At 57.7% G+C, this 21,545-nt stretch overlaps 6 protein-coding genes across 6 annotated transcripts; 4 read left to right on the top strand and 2 right to left on the bottom strand.

The window, feature by feature from the left end:
• The first annotated feature begins 2,718 nt into the window (after positions 1-2,718).
• Positions 2,719-6,190, top strand: WHR41_02454 (uncharacterized protein). The gene is made up of 7 exons (XM_069371060.1): positions 2,719-3,940; positions 3,997-4,063; positions 4,117-4,286; positions 4,354-4,438; positions 4,492-4,544; positions 4,601-4,712; positions 4,764-6,190. Exons 1-7 carry the CDS (start codon positions 3,853-3,855, stop codon positions 5,770-5,772), a joined length of 1,584 nt encoding a protein of 527 aa, XP_069231859.1. The 5' UTR covers positions 2,719-3,852; the 3' UTR covers positions 5,773-6,190.
• A 2,185-nt stretch (positions 6,191-8,375) lies between these two features.
• On the bottom strand, positions 8,376-12,660 carry WHR41_02453 (uncharacterized protein). The gene is made up of 4 exons (XM_069371059.1): positions 11,822-12,660; positions 11,686-11,765; positions 11,529-11,576; positions 8,376-11,432 (listed from the first exon to the last, which is right to left on the bottom strand). Exons 1-4 carry the CDS (start codon positions 12,169-12,171, stop codon positions 8,740-8,742), a joined length of 3,171 nt encoding a protein of 1,056 aa, XP_069231860.1. The 5' UTR covers positions 12,172-12,660; the 3' UTR covers positions 8,376-8,739.
• A 181-nt stretch (positions 12,661-12,841) lies between these two features.
• WHR41_02452 (uncharacterized protein) lies at positions 12,842-13,424 on the top strand (the record flags this gene model as incomplete). Its single annotated transcript, XM_069371058.1, has 5 exons — positions 12,842-12,883; positions 12,942-12,947; positions 13,021-13,117; positions 13,245-13,339; positions 13,404-13,424. The coding sequence occupies 5 exons, from the start codon at positions 12,842-12,844 to the stop codon at positions 13,422-13,424; spliced, it is 261 nt and encodes an 86-aa protein (XP_069231772.1).
• Positions 13,425-13,573: 149 nt separating this feature from the next.
• On the bottom strand, positions 13,574-14,872 carry WHR41_02451 (uncharacterized protein; the record flags this gene model as incomplete). Its single annotated transcript, XM_069371057.1, has 1 exon — positions 13,574-14,872. The coding sequence occupies one exon, from the start codon at positions 14,870-14,872 to the stop codon at positions 13,574-13,576; it is 1,299 nt and encodes a 432-aa protein (XP_069231861.1).
• Positions 14,873-15,558: 686 nt separating this feature from the next.
• Positions 15,559-17,472, top strand: mpg1 (Mannose-1-phosphate guanyltransferase). Its single transcript, XM_069371056.1, has 3 exons — positions 15,559-15,970; positions 16,026-17,093; positions 17,156-17,472. The coding sequence occupies exons 1-3, from the start codon at positions 15,964-15,966 to the stop codon at positions 17,173-17,175; spliced, it is 1,095 nt and encodes a 364-aa protein (XP_069231994.1). The 5' UTR covers positions 15,559-15,963; the 3' UTR covers positions 17,176-17,472.
• A 757-nt stretch (positions 17,473-18,229) lies between these two features.
• Positions 18,230-21,362, top strand: WHR41_02449 (uncharacterized protein). Its single transcript, XM_069371055.1, has 7 exons — positions 18,230-18,489; positions 18,546-19,007; positions 19,056-19,310; positions 19,363-19,632; positions 19,687-20,077; positions 20,131-20,310; positions 20,369-21,362. Exons 1-7 carry the CDS (start codon positions 18,348-18,350, stop codon positions 21,123-21,125), a joined length of 2,457 nt encoding a protein of 818 aa, XP_069231973.1. The 5' UTR covers positions 18,230-18,347; the 3' UTR covers positions 21,126-21,362.
• The last annotated feature ends 183 nt before the right edge of the window (positions 21,363-21,545 follow it).

The raw sequence follows: 21,545 nt of genomic DNA, 5'->3' as shown, positions 1-21,545 counted from the left end.
TTGGAAATGGCAGCTCGGTGCTACCGATGTACTTTGTGGTGGTGTGGTGACACATGTGGGGCGAGGGGTGGAAGCGAGCAGCGCTTGCACAACCATTCGCATGCAATTTGGCCGGTGTCATGTAGTTCTTGAAGAAGAGTGGCACCTGCTTGCTTGAATCGGTTGGGCTGGATTGGATCGACGAGCCACGGCTTGCGAAGCAACACCAAGTGATAAGCCACAAGGCAAATTCACGGTTCACGCGTGTCTGCCGGTTTCGCCATTGCTGCGGGTGCGTTAGGCGCTGCATTAGGGCAACGGCCGACAGACGTGGTGGTGAAGAGAGAGTCGTATGGGGAAGTACTGCGGTACATGGACATGCAGGTTGGCGGATCGCGTACGGGGTCTCGGTCGGCCCAAGCCGAGGGCTGGCCTCGTGTCCTTGTTGTTAGCACGGCGTGGATGTATAGCTACTCTGGGGTTCCAGACAGCTGCACGCTCGAAGCGAAATGAGTACAATGGTGTGACGGGCTGCACGCATCGCGCATGTGTTCTTTTTCGGGCGCGGCGGGGGGCGCCGCGACTTGTGCAGGGGTAGCCGCAACGCTGGCATGCAGCAGTCATCGCTGCCGGTGCTCCCGCAGGAGAATCGCGCAAAAGCGACGGCGGCAAGTCACGCGCAGAGAATGTTGGAAAAGGTTGAGCGAGGGGTGGTGGTGGTGTGGCGCGTGGCGTGTGAGAAGATCAGACTTTCAGCGATTGTAGCTTGTGAGGTTCGCGGCAGCCAATAGGCGGGCGTAGTGGGTGCGCACACCAGCTGCGATGTTCCGGCCAGAGCTAGTCGAGTGCTCCGCTTACGGCTGGGATGACTGAGGCGTCGGCTTCGTCCCGCAAGCGAACGCAGCAAGAGGCCCCGCTCGGGCAGAGGGCGTCCGATTGCAAGCGATTGCATCGAATGATCGTATCAGCGCTGGGGGCTGAAGTAGTCTGGCGTCTGAAGCCTCGGCCTCCTGCCAGCCCGGCGTCTCACCCAGGCAGGGCAGCGGGTTCTTGATGACATGCAAGTACAGTAGAGGGACGTGCGCCGTCCGCGCAGGAACTGGCAGGGATAGAGCTGGCCTCGTCTAAACCCGGTTGGATTTCGCTTCCCTGCGTCCGCGTGGCCGATTGAACGCCTTTCGCGAGGGCACATTTCGCGCAGTCACCCGAGCCGCCGTGCCGTTGCGGTGTATGGTGGTCTCCATCTCACGAGGCTGGCTCGGTTGGTAGCGCCAGCGCTCTGAGGGCGAACATTGCATTGCAGGGCATGCAGCAAGCCTGAGGCTGGCCCTGCTACTAAGGCGATAGCCTGCCTGCATGGTGGCGATCACTGAGGCACAATGGCTGTCAAGCGTGCAGCCTAACCTGAATAGCTTGCTTCGTCGAGGGAGTCGTCCGGATTGGGCTGTCGACACGCATTACGCCCAGGCGCTGTCGGCCCGGAATGGTCGCAGACTCGCAGCCCTGCTCACTCCGTGCATGCGTCAGTGTCAAAGCACCGTGCTGTGGTGAGGGTGGGCGGCAACCTGCAGTAGAGCGGCGGGCTTGCCCAGACTGATCCCAGCCGGCCACGCGGTATGCAGTGGCGTTGATCTCCCTGCAGGCGTAGGGATTGCGGCATTGGTGGACGCAGGCTTCGCGACGCCTCCCCTCCGGGAAGAAGACGCGCTCGTCGACACCCTCGCAGGAAAGCTGCCGTTCGCTTGCACGCCTGCCTATGTGCGCGCGCGACTACGGGCTGCAGTGTACCGTGGCATTGCCACGCGCGCGAGAGGCGCAAGGCGCCCGACTGCACGCGCGAACACAGCATGCTCGCGGCGCTGTGGGCGGCCTGGCGGCGGCGACGGCCATGAGGACAACCAGGATTGGGCGCGGCAGAGGTCGAGTTGACGTGCATGGCGCCAGGATGCGGCTACTTCAACGGGCGCAGGCGGCGCGATGGGTCGCGCTCGTAGCGAGACGCCATTCCGGCGCGAGCCAAGGGCGGTCGTCTCGCGGCGAGGGAGGCCGTATTATCGCGGATGTAGGTACAGTGAGGCGAGTACCCGCTGAGGCTCGCCGGCGGCGCAGCAGCGGCATCGCTCTGCATGCGCACATGGGCACATGGGCGCAGAGTGGCCGCGGTGGCCTTGCGTCGCGCTCGCTGCAGATGCCTTGCGCCGGCGACGGCGGTGTTGTCGTTCCGCTGGGCCTGCTGGGCCTGCTGGTCGTGCTGGTCGTGCTGGTCGTGTTGGTTTCGCAGGCCTTGCCCGTCGTGCCCGTCGTGCCCGTCCTCGACGCTTACCACCACGCCGCGCGCTGCCCTCCGCGACTGTTGCCATCCGTCTGCCCATAAGCCGCCGCATCCTCGCGGTGCCCATCCACTACGCTCGTCCGGCGTTCACTTACTCGCGGCTTTGCAAGGAATGCCCCACGGCCTCGCGGCCCAAGTCTGGTAGCGAGCCGGCAAGCTCCTAACCTTCCGCTGACCACGGCCAACGAAAATTCGCAGACGCCTTCATTCCAGACACGCTTTTCCGCTCTGGAGAGCTCGAGTGGACTCGCCGAGTAGTGCGGCGGGGAAGGGCACGGGTTGCCAGATCTTGACGAAGACGCCTGGCCGTTGTCGCCGCTGCTGGCCGGTACGCGGTTCCGCCGGCGAGCAACCTTGAGCCGACGTCTGCCAACACTCGCAGCCATAACGCCATTCACCTTATTGCGAGGCGGCATCAGCAGTCACGAGACTTGACCGTCGAATCCCCAGTGAGATATCTCGGCTCCACTGTGGCGACACGACCTGTCTGCTGTTGCCCTACAAAGCCTCACCCGTCAGCCGTCCCACATCGCTCGACCACCTTCGCATTGACTTTACTTCCTCGGGCATCTTCTCACGAAGTACCGGGCGCAGACTGTGGGACCTCTTAAGCAGTCGACGACCACCGGGCCGTCCGGGGCATCCTTGAACCCAAAGCTGATTACCAGGTCCCTTCAACCATAAGGCTTGCGCACGTCTGGAGAGTTGCGCATTACCGCCGAACTTTCTTCCAACGACACCTCGTGTCGGTCTCGACATATTGATGACCAGCGCAGGTGACGGGTCCCTGCGATTCGCAGCATTTTGACGGCTGAGGAGCGCACCCACCTTTCAACGATTACAACTGTCGCAATCTATCGCGCCTTCCTGGATCATCATACGGCACCGCAGGAAGGACTGGTTCACAACGCTTTGCCGTGCGTGGCCCTTGCGCAATCGCGACTGTGCTTCGACTGAGGATCGTAGCTCTATGTCGACCAAGCCCAACGGCTGGATTGTCCGTTCACGCATAGACGCCTTCAAGGAGAGCCCGATTCTCAGGGTATCAGAAGCAGACGATCATCAATTGCCAATGCGCCGGGCGCTACTACCACAGGGGCGTCTTTCAATCGATCAGCCAAGTTCCGGTGACGGTATACGCTAGTTCCCCCGGAGCCTGGACCACGCTCTTCACGCGATAGGCCACTCGGTGGTCTTCTGAGACATTACATTCTGACCCGAACTATCTTAAACTCCTTCACCCACGGCTCTCCCTCCCATCGACTTTTTGCACCACACTTTGCAACCTTCACAAGACCTAATCGCGACTTTGGTTCGGTCGTTTCGGCCTCGACATACTTTTACAGTTACAATCCATTCAACTCGAGACCCACCGGACTTCCACTATACGGACTAGTACACCACATTTGCAATCAGCTCCAGTCCCATGTCCTATCCTGGCACCTTCCCGTACGGATCTGGTCACCAACAAGTGCTGGATAGGTAAGGCTTCGCGCAGCGACTGAGGACTTTCGCGCTCAGCTCTTCAAAACACCGGACTAATGAAGATGGCACCTAGCTCATGTGTGAGCCTCAAAGTCCGCCAGCAGCCTCAATCGGCTCTGGTGACTCTCGATGGCAAAGAGAAGTGTACGTCTCCGGTCCTGAAAGTCAGCACACAACCAATCAAGCTAATACTCGATCAGCACGAAAACCCATTGATCCTCCTCCTATCGTAGAGATCAAGGTTCGGCCTGATGTCGACCCGTTCAAGTTCGTTTCTCCAATGACAATGTGTTGCAAGATCAATTTCTGACATCTCACAGGCATTACCTTGTCAGCCCATACTTTTTCATGTACGCAACTCTGCTGCCTCACGATCCCAACAATCCACACGCCGATGAGCAGGCCGAGCAAGTGCCGCAGCGGCAGTCAGGCTCCATGCTGGGCCAGCTTTGCTCCTCCCTTCACAGACTGAAAGACGTCGACAATCAAGGTGCGTCACCGATCGATCCGCAAACCGTCTCCTGATCACCCGGCACTAACAATCGGTCTTGCAACAGACGGCGGCTTTTTCATTTTCGGCGATCTGTCAGTCAGGAAAATTGGCTGGCACAAGCTGCGGTTTGCGCTCTACGATGTCAGCAAGTGAGTCCGCCGATCCCCATCCACTCTGTTTTCACAAGGTTGACGCTATTCAGGGCTGCGGAGAACGCTGCGTTCATCAAGGACGTTGTTTCAGAGCCATTTCAGGGTGAGTGAGCTCAGACCTAGCGCTGTGTGGCTGGCAAGGCTAACGTTCGAGATCAGTCGTGGCCGCCAAAGACTTTCACGGGATGGAGGAGTCGTCCTATCTGTCCCGAGCTTTCTCAGATCAAGGCGTGCGCCTTCGCTTGCGAAAAGAGCCTCGATCAATCGCATCGTAAGTTCACGGACCTCCGCTGGCAAGTGGTACACGACTGAGACATCCCAGCGCACACAGACGTGGGCTTTCCCAGAAGTTCAGCCCGCCACAAGCGCAGAAGCCCCAGGCATCCCAGGAGCCCTACGCACAAGCAGGACAGAACGACCGCTATGTTGACAGCGCTCGACCACTCAAGCGACAACGATCTGACAGCGATTTCGCCGAGAACGTCTACCCACCGACGCAGATGCCCCGGACGAGCTACTCTGGCTATGGTGGAGCCTCGCTGTCACAGAGCTTTCCACAATTCAAGCAAGACCCGCAAGAACGCATGCCGATGGGCTACGGCGACCAAAGCCTAGGCTACAACATCAGAGGCACCAGCGCATACCCACCGCCGTTGTCGAGCATCAGCGGATACCAGAACCCGTTGCAACAGCCCGGGCCATCGCCGTTGCCAACTAACACCACCCTGGGCAATATCAGCGAGCACGGACCACCCCGCACAGCTTCCGTCCCGAGACCCATGAGCAGCTACTACGGCAGCGCGGCCACGGGCACGAACTACGGTTCGTACAGCGGGAACTACCAAACTCCATCCGGCGGCCAGTACGGCTCGACGTCACGCACGAGCTCGGACAGCTACCCGAATCTCTTAGGCCTCCAGACCCCGACCTCGATGACGGACATCGCCGCCTTGCCCTCGGGCCATGAGACGAACTACATGCCGTCGACCAGCAGCGCCATGTCCGTCGGCGCTGGCGCAGGCGCCCACACCCCCGTGCAGAGCCAGCAGCAGCCGCACGACTACTCCGCCCTCTCCGGCGGCTACACGCACGCGCCCGCAACCTACGTCCAGTCCTCGCCGACCTACCCCAGCGCGCCCGCTGCCCAGCCGCACCACGCCCACCACTCGAGCCTGGACCACGTACCCTACTCCTCGGGGCTGCCGGGCGGCCAGGTCCCCGCGAGCACGAGCATGCTGCTCGGCGAAGGCATGCCGCAGAACTTCTACCAGCACGACGAGGCCTCGTACCCGACGCCAACGCACGTCAAGCAGCAGCCGCCGTGGGGTTAGGATCCTTCCTGGCTCGATTGATTCGTTCGACACTTTTTGTACTAATACCGGAATTAATATGTCACTACTGCTGCGTCCCGGGCGGACCACTCCACTAGGATCCCGGCGATACCTTACAGTGAAGGCGCGATATGGAGCAAGAAAAAGCTATCGATGCTTTGGGAAGATATAGAGTCGGTGCGATCCGGCTGCTGCCGGCCGGAGCGTCGACATGGTGCTACTGGTGTTCATGGCTTCTTCGTCTGATTGTTTCCCGTGGGCACGGATGGGTGGGAAGGAGTAATTCGGATGGAGTTGCGGCGTGCGTCTACGCAGGGCTCGTCGATGTTTGTTCATTCTTATTCTTAGTCCGCGTTGTTTTCCTGAGTGCTTGTGTAATATAGTATAGTCCTCAAAAATGGTCTTTTCCTCGCCTGAATCTCTCCAACCTGCAATTGCAACGCTATGTCTTCTCGTCAGATACGCAAACCTGATCTGAACTACTCACATGGACTTCTGCCTAAACTCGCACCGAGAACCCCTCCCCAGTCGTCAACCATGCATTGCGTGAAATTCCGTGCCGGCACCACACCGCACTTCACGCCCCAGGGCTCCGAGCGGCATCGCCCAGCTCTCACCCCACGATCCCCCCTGGACTCGTCTACGGCCTTCTCCAGAGCCCGCGGTGGCGGGGAATCAGGATGCGCGGCTGTCACGGGATTCAAGGTGGTTCGCAACGGCCGAGGGACGTGCGATGTACCACTGTAGCATCATCACACGGGCATGAGAGCGCAGGCGCGCAACGGCCGTGCATATTGGCGGAGAGAGAGCGGCAAAGGGTCTGAGGTGCGCGTGCGCACAGCACGTTTGAGCGTTTTGCGAGGGAGTGGTGATTTGCCATTGCTTAGTAGCGTACGGATGTTGGCGGCCGCGGCGAGGGTTTCTCGGGCTGGAGAATGATCGGGGAGGGGGGAGGGGGCGGGACATTCCTCGCAGCGTTATGGCCTCGCGGTGCCGCGGGCGAAATGTATTTTTGCTCGTCATGGTGGTGGCGTCCTTGGTCAGGCCAGCCGTCGCGGCGGCCTCGCATTGCGGTGCCATTGGAAGAAGCTTGGGGAGTCGAGCCGTGCGGACGAGCCGAGCGATTGCGCGATTTGCAGATTGAGTTGGGGCCGGCGGCGGCGGCCAACGCATGCAACCTTAACGAAGCTGTCAGCCTTGTGGGCGCTGACTCGAGGCTGGCAGGACGAGGCGGGCGCGAAGATTCATGACTCGTGTTTGACAGCGAGTCCCGCTTCAGCCACAGATGTCGATCATATGAGCGGAGTGATATAGAACGGAATGCCCGCCGCTGTCAGGTCATGTCACGGGGCGAAGGCGTCTTGGGCTTCAGCGGAACGGACTTGTTCGAGATCGCATGATGGGCTTCGTGCCGCTTTGATGGTGCGGGATATTGATCGGGGTATAGCAGCGTGTGGCGGGAAATAATTGGAATCATCCTGCTCAGCGACTCTAACTGCGATCACGACTGAGAGCGCCGCACGTCAGAAGCGCGTGGCAGGTGCCGAGACAAGACGCACATTCCCGCCATGCAACAACGAAGACAGGCCACCAACGCGCCTCCGCGACACTCCGCTCGAACACAGGACCCCGTATCAGTTCCCGCCGCCCCTTTCGCGTCACGAACCTCCCTCTTCAGGAGCAAGAGGCTGGGACGAGAGACATCGAACGCTGCTCCCCTGTCGCAAATACACACACGAGCAGTGTGAGACACCACAACCGCCACTTCCAGCTCTTCGCGCGCGCAGCTCCGCGCCTCGCGCCAGGCCTCCACATCGCCACGCGCGAGCGAGCTCATAGCCTCACGCACGACCGACCCGCAACGCCTCCACCAATCCGCCCTCCAAGACCCTCCGGCTCCGCACGCAAGACGTCCAGGCCCAAGCCACTGGCGCCTCGCATCTGCCGCCTTCCGGCCTGCCGTCCGTCACATGTACATTCAGCAGGTCGGCACGTAAGCGGCCAGGCGCAAGGGAGATCATACGTCGATCGACGTTATAGGGCCTGGTGAGTTGATGTGAGGCCTCCCTCCCCGTACCTTGCGATCAGCATCGACGAGCAGAGGACGACATGAACGTCCGGACTCCGTAATCTTGGACGCCTCTTTTCGCGCGCGAGTGCAAGGGTGAAGCCGAACGCCGAGAAAGGGAGTCGTGCCAGGAGATCAGTCGAGGGAGAAGCCGCTGCGCCCTGATGGAGAGCACCAATAGTAGTTGTGAGCGATGTGGCGGCCGCTCGAGCAGTCCACATCGAGCAAGTGAGGTCGAGTTAAGCCGCGAATGCAGGCACGGCAAGTAGTGAGTACATGGAGTGACTTGCGCCGGCTACAGTAGGTATACATGCGTTATTGCATGAAAAAGAGGATCTAGGTTTGCTCCGAAACGTGGGAGCGAGCTGCGTAGCTGCATATGCATATGCACTCCACCCTGCGGCGGCAGAGCGACAGGCGCAGGCGCAGGTGCAGGTGCAGGTGAGTTCGGGCAGTGCTCAGGCTGAAATTGCGGCCGTTGTGTTTTGGGTGGCTGTTAGGGCTGGGGGGCGTTTTGTAACGTGACTTGGAAGTGGATGGATGCCTTGTGGCCTGGAATGTTATACTTGATATAACTTCATACAATAGTGAAGCGCTTCGAAGCAAAGAATGGGAACAGGGTCATGAGACGACGTTGCGGTGAGAGCCCGCAAGGGTCAAGCCGTTTGCGGAGGGAAAGTAAAGCAATCATTCTCTGGTTGCCTAGCAGCCCTTTGACCGCCAGTGTGAAATCTTGGGTCACCAATCTTTGGTACAATTGAATCTGTTGGTACACTATCCGACCCCATTTCCAGCCGGGGCACAGCTGTCCGCCCCAGATTCCCACACACCGCACAAACGCAGCGGCTAAGCAGCAGAGTAGTGATACAAGCAATTGCAGGGAGGTGGAGCCCGCGAGTTCACTCGTACCTGATCTCCTCGTCGTCGGGCTCTCCCGGGGCGTCGTCGTCTTCCTCGTCGTGGTCGTCGTCGACGCCCTCGGCATCTCCCATCTCCACGTCCGGCTCGCCCTCGGCGTCTTCTTCCTCATCGTCCTCCACCGCTACTTCGTGCTCGTCCTTGACATCATCTGCGTCTGCTTCGTCAGCCGCGACGGCTATTGCTCCGAGCTTGCTCCTCGTCCTCCGCGTCGACTCCCTCCCTGCGGTCTCACGCGTAGCTGGCGTGGAACGCCTGGCGGAGCTCCTGCGCACTGGAGTCGCGCGGTAGGGACTGGCGTGACTTCTTCTGCCGCTTCGCGCAGGTCTCCCCGCCCGTCGCTTAGCCGCGCTCTGCGCGCCAGGTATGGGCGGGAAGACTTCGAAGCGCGTGGGCGGAATCAGGTCCGAAGGTGTTAGTTGCGACCCGGAGTCGTAAGAGTCATAGGGGCTCTGGCTGCGTGGACGGGTGTTTGTGATTGTGAGTGTGATGCCGTTGGGCGTCTTGCGAGGAGACGTGCGGCGAGTGGGCGAAGCGGGCTGGTCGCCAGACTTTTCGGTCGTTTCTGGCGTAGATTTCTTGCCTCTCTTCTTGCCGGGGCTACCATTGGGCAGGCCACCTTCCGTCGACTCCTCGACGCTGTCTTTTTGGGCCTGATCGGTACCCTCTTCGTCGAGGTTCTCCTTCATCGATTGCTGCACGCCTTCTTCTGGCTCTCTAGGGAGTTCGATGGCCTCGGTGCGCGGCGCTACTGTTTGCATGGGCTGATTGATCGTAGCCTCTTCGCCCATGGCAAACAAGTTGGTCGGCTTGCCCATGACGTAGGCCGTCCAGAGCAGCAGTTCTTGGTGTAGCTGAATTGTCGCCTTCTTGTCGTGCTTATCGACATACTCTTTCATGTAGTCGTAGTCGAGCCTCATGGCGTAGGCCTTCGTGATGGGATCGCGGACGAGAAATCGCAGTGCCTCCAGGGTCGAGATGATGTCGTCTGGTGTCATTCCAGTCTCCCGTGCGATTTGCGCAATCGATATTTGAGTGCTGCCACCTTGTTCTTCCTTGTAGCGTAGAAGCAGCCGGCAGAGGACTGTACGCCAGTAAGAGCGATAAGAGACTAAGCCCATGTCTGAAAGTGGCTTTTCGGGTGAACCGGTCCGCTGCTCCTGTTTTGTCAAGAGATAAGAGAATTCGATGAGCACTCTGCCGAAACCGCGTCGCATATGCACCGGAAGGACCAGAATACATGACACGTTGTTGCCTGGGCTGGACAATGCAGGATCAGTGCTACTGTTGTACGCTGGTTGATCCGCGCCGCCATTGGCTTGAGGTTCCTCATCGTCATCGCCTGCGGTCTCCGTGTCCAAAAGAGGTGGAGGAGTAGGTCCTCTTTTCTCTTTCGAAAAGTAACCTACGAAGTGGCAGCCGAACTCGTCGTTTTCGGTCATGATATAGAAAAGAAAAGGCTCGACGTCGTAGTAAAGTGTCTTCGAGCCAAGGAAAAGCTTCGCAAGGAGACAGAGGTTCTGGCAGTACAATGGGTTCCGACGTCCATCCACTTCCCAAAAAGACAAGGTTGTGTGGGCGCCGGTTTCTGGGTTGATAATGTTGTCCCGATAGATCTCGTCTCCGGGAGGGTGTTTGGCTGAACACTTGAGCTTATGCCGCCATGCAACGAAATCCGAGCTCATGTACTTGAGGCAGAACTCGCAAATGTACAAGTGCTTGTTTCGACTGTATTCTTCTGGATAGGGGGCGGCATGCCAAGTGTCGATCTCGTAGCCGCCGAAGTTGATGCATTTGATCTTGCTTGGTAGTCCGGGTTGTTTCGTCCGAGCAGGAGTCTCGCCATTTGCTTTGGCAACCTTTTCCTTCCATTTCTCCTCTGCTCTCTCGCGAGCATTAGAAAAGGCCTTACGATCAGCGTCTTGTGGATACGTCTTTGCTGTGTCTGCTTCTGCTTCGGTGAGGATGCCGCCGTACGGCTTGCCTTTATTCTCATCCGTCTCGCGATCGGGGAAGGCATAGAAAGGGTTGGTGTACATCGAAGTCTGTACGGCGGGAAAGTGTTGGGTCTCTTCGACCTCGATAGTGCCGCCGCGTGCCCGTGCATTGCGAGCGCGACGTTGGCGGTCGCGCTCACGCCGCCTTTGCTTCTTCTGCACGGTTCGTTCGATATCATCCCACTGTGCCGCTGTCACTGCGATGCCAACAATCAAGCTGCGGGGCTCATCAGTCTGTGACACGACGCGCATGCCCTTCCTACGGTTCTTGAGATTTCGTTGTGGCCTTCCAGATCGCGACCGCGGCGACCCGGCATCATCTGCGCCATCGACGCCGCCAACAAGGACCTCGTCGTCAATTGCTAGTTCGTCGTTCTCCATGTTGTTGCTGGATTTCCTTCGCTTACGCACAGCTAGCCGTGGTTCGTCGTCTTCGTCGTCCATAGGAGTTTTCCGCTTGCGCAATGCGCGTGAGCCGTCCATGGGGTCCTCGTCTAGGATGAGAGTGTTGAAAACTGAATGCGAATCGGGCTTGATACCGCCTCTCGTCGCCGGGAACAGGTCGCGCGCCATCTTAGGGGCAGACGAGTGGCGGCGATCACGCGTCGGGCTGGCATGTCTGGAATCCGGCTGGAGGTCGTTTGCGACGCAATCTTTGCAACGCCAGTGCTTGACTTCTGGAATGTCATGGTCAATTAGACTTGTTTGCTTAACAAAGGGGTGTGGTAGAACACATGCAGCATGAAGCTTGCCACATGTGCAGACTGACGTACCTTCTTCGGAAGCAAGCGCGTCGTTATCCCGGGCACACTGGCGGTGGGCTGCGAATGCGTCAGTCAGCGCTTGGAACCCCGGATTTCTCGACTTTATATTGCAGTTGCTTCTCCATCCCTTCATGTTTCTTTGATGCACTATGGAAAATGTACTTACCATGATCGTCACACACCGCGCATGCGAGCCATTCTTCAAATTCTTCGCTTGGGTCATTTTCTTCATCCTGACCACAAAATCTAGCAAAGCAAGTCAGTACCAACGTCAAAGAATGCTGACCTGCAATTGAACTTACGTGCATTGACCCCCCGCCGCGGTTGGAAGCTCGACCTCGTCTGCCGCATCTTCGTCTGCAGCTTCCCAATCGTTCTCTGCACCAGAACCCGAAGAATCCGAGTCAGAGTCGTCATCTTCTCCCGCTTCGGCATCAGAATCATCTTCGTCTTCTTGAGCGTTTCTCCTGCTATTCCGTCGCAGCGACCTAGTCTTTACGGCGCCCACGACCTCCTCGTCATCATCGTCTTCACCCTCGGCGTCGGCCTCAGAGTCATCTTCCACCTCGCCCTCAGCATCAGCCTCAGAGTCCTCCGCCTCGTTCTCAGCATCCACCTCATCCTCTGGCTCTTCTGTGGGCTCGCGTGCCATGTTGCGTGTGCGCGGGCTGTACTGCACGCCGCGTCCGCGCAACTTGTTCGGTGTCAGCGCCAGGCGTGACACCGCGATTGTAGCCAGCTTGCCCGGTGCCTGAGCAGCGGCACAGCCCTCTCTCACGATATGATGAAGCGCATCCGCTCACTTGCACGCTCCCACGCGTTCCACGTGACTGTCCCCTGGCTGCACGCGGTCCGTGCTCTCGGCAGTGTTGTGTCGTTGCTTTTGTTCGTGATCGCGTCTTCTTTTTCTGTAATTACGTGTAGGATGTCGTTTGTAAATGGATCGCGCGTAGGTGCTGGCGGAAGGGGCACGCGTTCGTGTTGTGGAGGCGCGCCGGTCGCGGCAATCAGCAGCTCAAGCCAAGATCGCGGCTGGTGGTCGCAACGAGGGAGTCGGCAGGTATTTTCGAATTTTGAGGAGCTCTTCGCAGCGATGCGACAGTAATGCAATAATCGTGATGTCTGTCTGTCGAGTGGTTGATTTGTAACATGCCCGTCCGCCCCTACGGCGCCGACGTCGTGGAGTCTGGGAAGCTGCCAGGCGGGAAGTCCCGCTCGAACCAATCCTCCGACTACACCTCGTCAGCGAGCATTGAAGGTCGCGGACCGCACCAACACCCCAATCTCCCCTCTCAGAACACACCGAATAGCCCACCGCGATCATGGGCGTCCCCTTCGAGGCCCTCATCCCCTATGGGATCATGGTAAGCTGCGCGCATGTCCCGCCGCCGCCTGAGAATGACTGCTGACCGTCCCTCACAGCTTGCCGTAAGTGCTGCCGCGACACACGAGAACCCTCTACAGACGATGCGATAGCGATACTAAAATGCGGGAATTCTAGTTCTTCGGCGTCTCCGGCGCTGGTCTCTCGAAGATCAAGAACATGCAGAACGGCGGCAAGAGGCCGAGGCACTCGGTGGACCAGTGGGACAGGCAGAGTACGTGACATCCTAAAAGCATGGAAAGCAGCGTAGACATGAGCATGGAATTTTGCGAAACTACGTGAAACCGGCCGGGTTCGAGAGCGCAGAGATTGCGGCGCAATTGGCTGACATGTCTTCGCAGTGATGGACCGCGACCGCCGTCTTACAGGATATCTGCGTGGACAGACAGACCAGGCTGTAGCGCCCGCAGGTTTCGAGCTGAGCAATGGCTGGAGGGTAAGTTGGCATCTCAAAATCCCACTTTCGCCGTCTGGGCACAGGCTAACATCAAATCACCTAGGTTGAGAAGCGTGTCCTGTAAATATACCAGCTACCCTAACAGAGATACGATAGCACGCTGTGTTCAATTTTTTTTTGTTGAGATGTGGTACCGTTGCCTTTCGATTCTTCATTTGTACCGTCTATACTTTATCTTGGACTTTTAGAACATCTCACAAACGGGAACCGACTTCAGATGCCCAAAGCCTTGAACACCCTCCCCATACCCCTTTTCAGCGTCTCTTCATCAAAGCTAGTCACAATTCTGAACCAACCTGCCTCCTCCGCACGCATGCTCTCACCTGAAGTCAAATATACCCCGGCCTTCGCGAACGCGTCATTGATCGCTCTCTCAGCCGCCCACGGATCTTGCTTTCCCATCTTCACCAACCACGCGCGCAGATCAACCCATAGAAAGAATCCCGCCCTGCTTCCTTCCCAGAACGGAATGCCCTTCTCGCGCAGCATCTCCCTCGCCAAGGCGCTCGTCTCGCCGAGCTTCTGCCGCGATTGAGCTATAAACCCATCGATCCACGCCTCATCTTCCAACATCGCAGTAGCAATAGCGTCCGCCGGTCCAGGAACCCAGTGGAACTGATTCATGGCGCTCAAGCACCGCCACAGCTCGCTGTTGCGCGTGTAGAAGGTGCCGATGCGCAGGCCACCGGCCGCGAGGTCTTTGCTCATGCCGTAGAGAACGTGCAGAAGGGCGGGGTCGATGTGCGAGACGATGTTGGGAATCGTGAGGATGCTGCGAAATGGCACTGTTGGTGCGGCATTTGGATCGTTGATCTCGTAGGTTGAGAGGGCGTAGATTTCATCGCTGATCAGATGGATGCCTCGCTGGTTGCAGAATCGCATAAGCTCAATGAGGGTTTCGGCTGGATAGCATTGCCCTAGTGGATTGTGCGGGTGGCAGAGGAGAAGGGCGCGGATTTTGGTGCCCTCGCTTTCGGCCTGTTCGAGCGCTTGCTCGTATCCTTTCACTGCACCATTGGGAGAGAACTGGTCTTCGCTGTTAAAGGAGGCGTAGACGCATTTGACGCCCGCGCGGGTGCCGAAATCTGATTCGAACGCTGAGTAGCACGGGCGAGATAGAAGGATGCCATGGCCTGGGGAGAAGATGGAGAAGCCCAGCATTTCGCAAAGACTCATACATCCGTTGGCTACTAGTAAATCATCAGGCTTGATCTCCTCAACGGGTTCGAAAAAGCGGTTCATGTGTCTTGCCATAGCAGCACGAAGACGAAGGCTTCCCCAGGCGCCTTCGTCGTAGGAGAATGAATTGGGCGTTGCTTTGACGCGGGAGTTGGTGAAGTCAGCCACAGATTGGAGCATGGGATAGTTCTCAGCAGCTCCCATATTGATGTTGCCATTCGGACTATTCGTCCGGTCGTACAAGTTTTGCAACACGGGCGTGGCGAAAGCTCGGAAAGAGGGCTGAGACGCAAGAGCCAGCCCTCGAGGAGACAGCGTGAATGATTCGGCCATTCTGCTTTTAACGAGGGAGAAGCCGCTTTCACTGGCGGCGGAAAATGATAAATCTGGTGTTGGCGTTGACACGCAGGGTCGTGGCAGCGAAGGCGGCTATGAGCTTGAGTATTTGACGGTCACGGTATTGCTGCCTAGGGAAATGCGTTCCGCTGCGTGGTCACAAAGATCACAATGCCTCTAGGTTGTAGCTCTAATATGGTGAAAAGAAGCGTGAAAGATAAGAAGAAGTTACATTCGCTCAAGCCTCTGTGCAGGAGAACAATGACGAGAAGGCAAAGATTTGTTTATGACGCAAATTCGTGAAATCCCGTCCATTTCGATGAGAACAATTGACCACCATGAGTGCGGGCATTTTGTTTGGGAATCATCCAAAAGTAAATGACAGTATGATCAAGGGCTTGATGAACCTATCGGCCCACGTCGCCTTCGGCCTACAAACCAGCGATCCCTGGTCAGTGGTGAAGAATGATGCGGAGGGGTCTTCACAGACCCCAGGGCTGAGCGTGCTGAGATCGCCGGGTCGTGGAGATGGCGCGGGAACTTGCATCGGCCGGACCCGGGTGGTGGGTGATGATTATGATGCTGCTGATGGTTCTTAGACTCAGGGCGGCGGCAGGCGAGGCTATATTTAACAGCATCACACGCAACAAGTGGCTATGCGTATGACTGCCACGGCCGCCCCGTCGTACGCGTAGCATTGGAACACGGAGCATGATGTTGCACGCAGCAGCGCTCGAATCAAACCGGTACGAGGGGTTGATTCTGGACCCTGGCAGCTGGCACCCTAAATGACACGCGGTCTCTGTACACGGGGAAGCCAAACACCACCACCTCCCGAAAAGCTGCGCCTCTGACCGCCCTCCACGCTTTCTCACGGCACAACTCTCTGCATCCTCGTCAGCTCTCACACCTTCACCTCCGATTGATCAGTTGATCGCCATCTTGGTCTTGTACTCCACCGCAAGGCTACCTCCCCTCGCTCCATCCCGCAACAACCCCACGTACTCCATCACCGAGCCGGCTTCAAGCAGCTGGTTCTGCGACGCCAGTTACGACTCTAGATACCCAAATACCCTAACCTAATCACCATGAAGGGTATGCGATAGCAAAGTAGCTGGTCGTATGCAGGCAAGCACTGACACTGGCACAGCTCTGATTCTCGTCGGCGGCTTCGGCACGCGCCTCCGCCCTCTTACCCTCACCCTCCCCAAGCCTCTCGTCGAGTTCGGCAACCGCCCCATGATCGTTCACCAAATCGAAGCGCTTGCTGCTGCTGGTGTGACCGACATCGTCCTCGCCGTCAACTACCGCCCTGAGGTCATGACCGAGGCCCTCAAGAGCTACGAGAAGCAATACGGCGTCAACATCGAGTTCTCTGTTGAGACTGAGCCATTGGGCACCGCCGGCCCGCTCAAGCTCGCAGAGAAGATCTTGGGCAAGGATGACGCACCCTTCTTTGTCCTCAATTCGGACGTCATTTGCGAATACCCCTTCAAGCAGCTTGCCGACTTCCACAAAGCACACGGCCAAGAGGGTACAATCGTCGTCACCAAGGTCGAGGAGCCTAGCAAGTACGGTGTCATTGTGCACAAGCCCGATCACCCCTCGCGCATCGACCGATTTGTTGAGAAGCCCGTCGAGTTCGTTGGCAACCGCATCAATGCTGGTATCTACATCCTGAACCCCTCCGTCCTCAAGCGCATCGACCTGCGCCCCACTTCCATCGAGCAGGAGACATTCCCTGCCATCGTCAAGGATGGTCAGCTCCACAGCTTTGACCTGGAGGGCTTCTGGATGGACGTCGGCCAGCCCAAGGACTTCCTCTCCGGCACATGCCTCTACCTCTCTTCTCTTACCAAGCAGGGTAGCGACCAGCTCACCCCTGCCAGCGAGCCTTACGTGTTCGGCGGAAACGTGATGATCGACCCGTCGGCCAAGATTGGCAAGAACTGCAAGATTGGCCCCAATGTTGTCATTGGTCCTAACGTTGAAATCGGCGAGGGAGTGCGCCTTCAGCGCTCAGTGCTGTTGAAGGGCAGCAAGATCAAGGAGCACGCGTGGGTCAAGAGCACAATTGTGGGATGGAACAGCACCGTGGGCAGATGGGCGCGCATGGAGAACGTGTCAGTGCTCGGCGACGACGTCACAGTTGGCGACGAGATCTACTGCAACGGTGCAAGCGTGCTGCCGCACAAGAGCATCAAGGCAAACATTGACAGTAAGTTGGACATTTCCGTATCATTCACTGGCGGGACAAGCATACTAACGAACTGGTTCCAGCTCCCGCGATTATCATGTAAACGACTCCTTGCAGCATCCTTGAACCCCTTCTCGCACGTTCCCAGATATCTCTACTCTCGAGCATGATCAGCTTTTGCTATGCATGCACTTCGCGGATTTGCCCTCTATCACATACAGCATCACTTTACCCATTTTGATCGAAAAGCGCGCGGCGTTCTGGTCCCATGCGTCTACTTCCAGCGAACATGGGGCGGGGTCCTCCAAAACAAGCGACAGAGCTGCTTGATATACAAATCATAAAACTTTTATGGCCACATAGTATGTTTTGCTAGTAATATTTCTCTTCTCTCTTGCAATTTTGTTCTATTGCTTGTCAACAGTCCTCCATGAATGCCTGCGACGACCCTGTCCTGTTCCGAACCGGATTTTCGGCTCGGGTGGCGGCTTCATCTGCCTCGAGGTCGGATGAGATCGTTGCCCGCTCACGACGTCACCTGCAACTGCCGGGCGATTAAACAAACATTCCGGCGCGACAACACAACTGTGTGCGGGGTCTCTGAAGCTAGAAAATAGAGTTCAGCTATTTCGACCTTGATCAAGCTTGCTTCGATGCTACTCATGCTTGTCATCGGCCTTGATGATCGCGATGGTTAAGCTTCCTCGAGCTCTTCATGGTCACTTTGCGCTTTGGCATTGATCACTTTCAATACCGGCACATCTACCGATCGTGTCTATGCCATACGGGCCACGTGAAGCCCAACGGACATCATCTACAGTTCGCCAGTCCGAGCTTTTACGAGTCAGCTTCGCCGTTGTTCACAACCTCGCGCGACGACAGTCCGCTTTATCCGGCATCGATTAGGGCTTGATATTGCCTATCCTACATACGGCCTGCGCTATAGGAACTTCCCCCGCTCCCCTCTCCCAATGATCGTCGTTCAGTCGAAGACGGGGCTCTTCTGTTCCTGCAGCTACAGTGTCCCCGTGGGGTCACAGTGCGCGCCCCATGATGCATTTGCTCTTTGGCTTGAGGGGACAGGTGCCGCTTTTCCTCATTGTCGGCGTAGAAGGCGCCGAGATGATTGAGTTCGCGAGAATAAGTAGACTTTCCCCTGCTCTGGTGTAGTCTGCCTCCCTTCATCATCGCCCTTCGGTGGTATATTGGTTTCGCTTGATCAATACGCGGTTGGGCTATACATTGTGTGCGTGCGCCACGAGTGTCACTGTTACAATGCCACGGCATAAGAGTACGCTGGCCAAGGGAGCCATCGCTCTTTTGGCAACCCACGCTGTGCACGGACAGAACACTCCCACCGCCGGTCTACCCTGGGTTCAGTCAGACTACGCAACCAGCCCGCCTGTGTATCCTTCTCGTAAGAACATAAACGAACGACATCTGTCTCATGATCCAAAGCTGACGCCTACTCAGCAAACGCAACAGGCCAAGGCTGGGAAACCGCTTTCGAGCAAGCCAGCGGTTTCGTCTCCCAACTAACGCTGGAAGAGAAAGTCAGACTAGTCACAGGCACAGCCGGCCCTTGCGTCGGTAACATCGGCCCCGTGCCACGTCTCGGCTTCAACGGCCTCTGCCTCCAAGATGGGCCGCTTGCTATCAGAGAAGCCGACTACGCGTCCGTCTTCCCTGCCGGCTTGACAGTCGCAGCAGCGTGGGACAGAAACCTAGCCCACGCTCGCGGCCAGGACATGGCTGACGAGTTTGTCGGAAAAGGTGCGCACGTAGCCCTCGGACCTGTCGCTGGTCCATTGGGCAGATCGGGATACGGAGGCAGAAACTGGGAGGGTTTCAGTCCCGATCCATGGCTGACTGGCGAATTGTTTGCCGAGACGATTGTCGGCATGGAAGAGAGGGGCATTCAGGCTTGCGCAAAGCGTGAGTACCGCTGAACTTGGCAGACGATTGAAACTGAACATTGAACAGACTATATTGGAAACGAGCAGGAGACGCAGCGCAACCCATCTGTCAATGATGACGGCCAGACCATCGAGGCTGTCTCGTCTAATATCGATGACCGAACAATGCACGAAGTCTATGCCTGGCCATTCGCCAACGCTGTCAAAGCCGGAGCGTCGTCAATTATGTGCTCTTACAATCGCGTCAACGGCTCGTACGGATGCCAGAACAGCAAATTGCTCAATGGCGTCTTGAAGGATGAGCTAGGTTTTCAAGGATATGGTACGCTTGTCGCTCATGAGCCCATATGATCACACAGGCTAACAACGTCTAGTGGTATCCGACTGGGGAGCTACGCACGCCGGTGTCGCACCTATCTTGGCTGGCCTCGACATGGATATGCCCGGAGGAATTGCGTTCACGGAAACAGAGCATTCATACTTCGGCGGAAACCTCACTGCTGCAGTCAACAACGGAAGCGTCCCTATTGGGCGCGTCGACGACATGGCCAGACGCATCATGACGCCCTATTTCCGTCTTGGTCAAAATGAAGCGTCGTACCCTGGTGTTGACCCCAGCTCTGACGGCCTCAACTTCTTCAAGCGTAAGTGGTGCTTTTAAGTTATTCGAGTTCATGACTGATCATATTTATATTTAGCCGCACAATTCCTGTACAACTGGACTTACAACTCCCAGCGCGACATCGACGTCCGCGGGGACCACGCAAATCTTATCCGTGAACTCGGCGCCGCAGGCATCGTTCTGCTGAAGAACGTTGACAACGCCCTGCCGCTGAAAGCGCCGAAGAACATCGGCATTTTCGGAAATGATGCAGGAGACCTCGTGAACGGGCAATACTCACTCTCGAACCTCAATTTGGGCGACGGAAACTTCGATTACGGCATTCTTGCAATGGGAGGCGGCTCCGGTGCCGGCAGACTCACTTACGTGGTGCCACCTCTGGATGCCATTAAGGAAAGAGCTCGACAGGATGGAACTTTGGTGCAATATGTGCTCAACAACTCGGTCACTACCCAAAGCGGTAATCTGTGTGTTGCGCGATGCCTCGTGACTGGAAACTTTGGTACTGACTGTGAGTTAGCCAACCCATGTATCCCGCACCTGAGGTCTGCCTCGTATTCCTGAAGACCTGGGCAACCGAAGGATACGACCGAGAAAGCCTTCTAGTCGATTGGAACGGCACGGCGCTCGCCACGACGGTGGCCGACAATTGCACCAACACCATCGTAGTGACGCACTCTGGCGGCCTGAACGTCCTACCGTAAGCACCAACCCAGAAAACCATCCTTACCATGCCAACGCCACTAACAACCCCCCAGCTTCGCCGACCACCCCAACATAACCGCCATCCTCGCCGCCCACCTCGGCGGCCAAGAAGCCGGCAACAGCATCGTCGACGTGCTCTACGGCGCCGTCAACCCCTCCGGCCACCTCCCCTACACGATCGCCAAGTCCGAAGCCGACTACTCCTTCGCAGCCCTCACCAACTCCAGCGCCCTCCTCAACACCACCGACCCCAACGCCTGGCAGTCCGACTTCCGCGAGCGCCTGCTGATCGACTACCGCCACTTCGACCACCACGGCCTGCCCGTGCAGTACGAGTTCGGCTTCGGCCTGTCGTACACGACCTTCGAGCTCTCCAACATCTCCGTCTCCGACCCCGCCACCAGCCCCATCGCCCCTCTCCCCCCGTCCGCAAACTCCACTTCCTCGGGCCCCAACCCGCCCGGCGGCGCCCCCGCCCTCTGGCAAACCCTCTACACCGTCTCCGCGCGCGTGACCAACACCGGCGCCCGCCCCGGCGCCGCCGTCCCGCAGCTCTACCTCTCGCTCCCGCAGCCCGCGAACGAAGATGTAACGCCGGCCAGAGTGCTGCGCGGGTTCGAAAAAGTCATGCTGCAGCCGGGCGAGAGCAAGGTGGTCACGTTCCCGCTGATGCGCAGGGATTTGAGCTATTGGGATGTCGAGAGGCAGCAGTGGGTCATTGGCGACGGGGAGGTGGGGGTGCATGCGGGGTTTTCGAGTAGGGATTTCAGGGCTGAGGGGGCGTTTAGGCCGCTTGGTGGGAGGGGTTAGGATGGCGGGTGGCGGAAGGGGGGATGGATTGTGAATGGAAGGGACGTGTGAGGTGGCTTCTGGTTCATAGCTCGACAATTTGGTAGGGGGTGGCGGAGGGGGTGATGGGTTGTGAATGGAAGAGACGTCTTGGGGGGGAGGGGGGAGGGTTTGGTTCGTAGATTGACAGTTTCAATGAGCAGGATCTATTAAACCGAGAGAGCTTAGCTAGATGGAAAATAAAAAGTCGCTCGCTCGCTCGTCTAGACGGAACAGAACAAAATGACCGAGGAACCCGCCCCGCCCTGACCTGACCTGACCTGCCGCCAGCCGCGCGCGTCCTCGTGAGTTCGTCAAAAATCGTACAATTCGTTAATGCCTCGCGGCACCATCTTCGTGTCTGCGTTCCGATCGCCGCAAGACGTCGTTGCTGCTGTCGCC

Source organism: Cladosporium halotolerans, assembly GCF_011745625.1.
Source record: "Cladosporium halotolerans strain TM138-S3 chromosome Unknown Sca6, whole genome shotgun sequence".
Classification (NCBI taxonomy): domain Eukaryota; kingdom Fungi; phylum Ascomycota; class Dothideomycetes; order Cladosporiales; family Cladosporiaceae; genus Cladosporium; species Cladosporium halotolerans.
The sequence above is the reverse complement of the archived record's forward strand: the minus strand, read 5'-3'. Positions and strand labels throughout refer to the sequence as shown.

Bases quoted from the DNA above. Each gene is read 5' to 3' on its own strand.
- WHR41_02454 (XM_069371060.1), top strand. From the start codon at position 3,853: ATGAAGATGGCACCTAGCTCATGTGTGAGCCTCAAAGTCCGCCAGCAG. The intron at 3,941-3,996 runs GTACGTCTCCGG...ATACTCGATCAG, and splicing joins TCTCGATGGCAAAGAGAAGT to CACGAAAACCCATTGATCCT. The intron at 4,545-4,600 runs GTGAGTGAGCTC...GTTCGAGATCAG, and splicing joins TGTTTCAGAGCCATTTCAGG to TCGTGGCCGCCAAAGACTTT.
- mpg1 (XM_069371056.1), top strand. The intron at 17,094-17,155 runs GTAAGTTGGACA...AACTGGTTCCAG, and splicing joins CATCAAGGCAAACATTGACA to CTCCCGCGATTATCATGTAA.
- WHR41_02453 (XM_069371059.1), bottom strand. From the start codon at position 12,171: ATGGCACGCGAGCCCACAGAAGAGCCAGAGGATGAGGTGGATGCTGAG. The intron at 11,766-11,821 runs GTAAGTTCAATT...TTGCTTTGCTAG, and splicing joins GCGGCGGGGGGTCAATGCAC to ATTTTGTGGTCAGGATGAAG. The intron at 11,577-11,685 runs GTAAGTACATTT...ACGCATTCGCAG, and splicing joins CGCGGTGTGTGACGATCATG to CCCACCGCCAGTGTGCCCGG.
- WHR41_02449 (XM_069371055.1), top strand. From the start codon at position 18,348: ATGCCACGGCATAAGAGTACGCTGGCCAAGGGAGCCATCGCTCTTTTG. The intron at 18,490-18,545 runs GTAAGAACATAA...ACGCCTACTCAG, and splicing joins CCCGCCTGTGTATCCTTCTC to CAAACGCAACAGGCCAAGGC. The intron at 19,311-19,362 runs GTACGCTTGTCG...AACAACGTCTAG, and splicing joins GCTAGGTTTTCAAGGATATG to TGGTATCCGACTGGGGAGCT.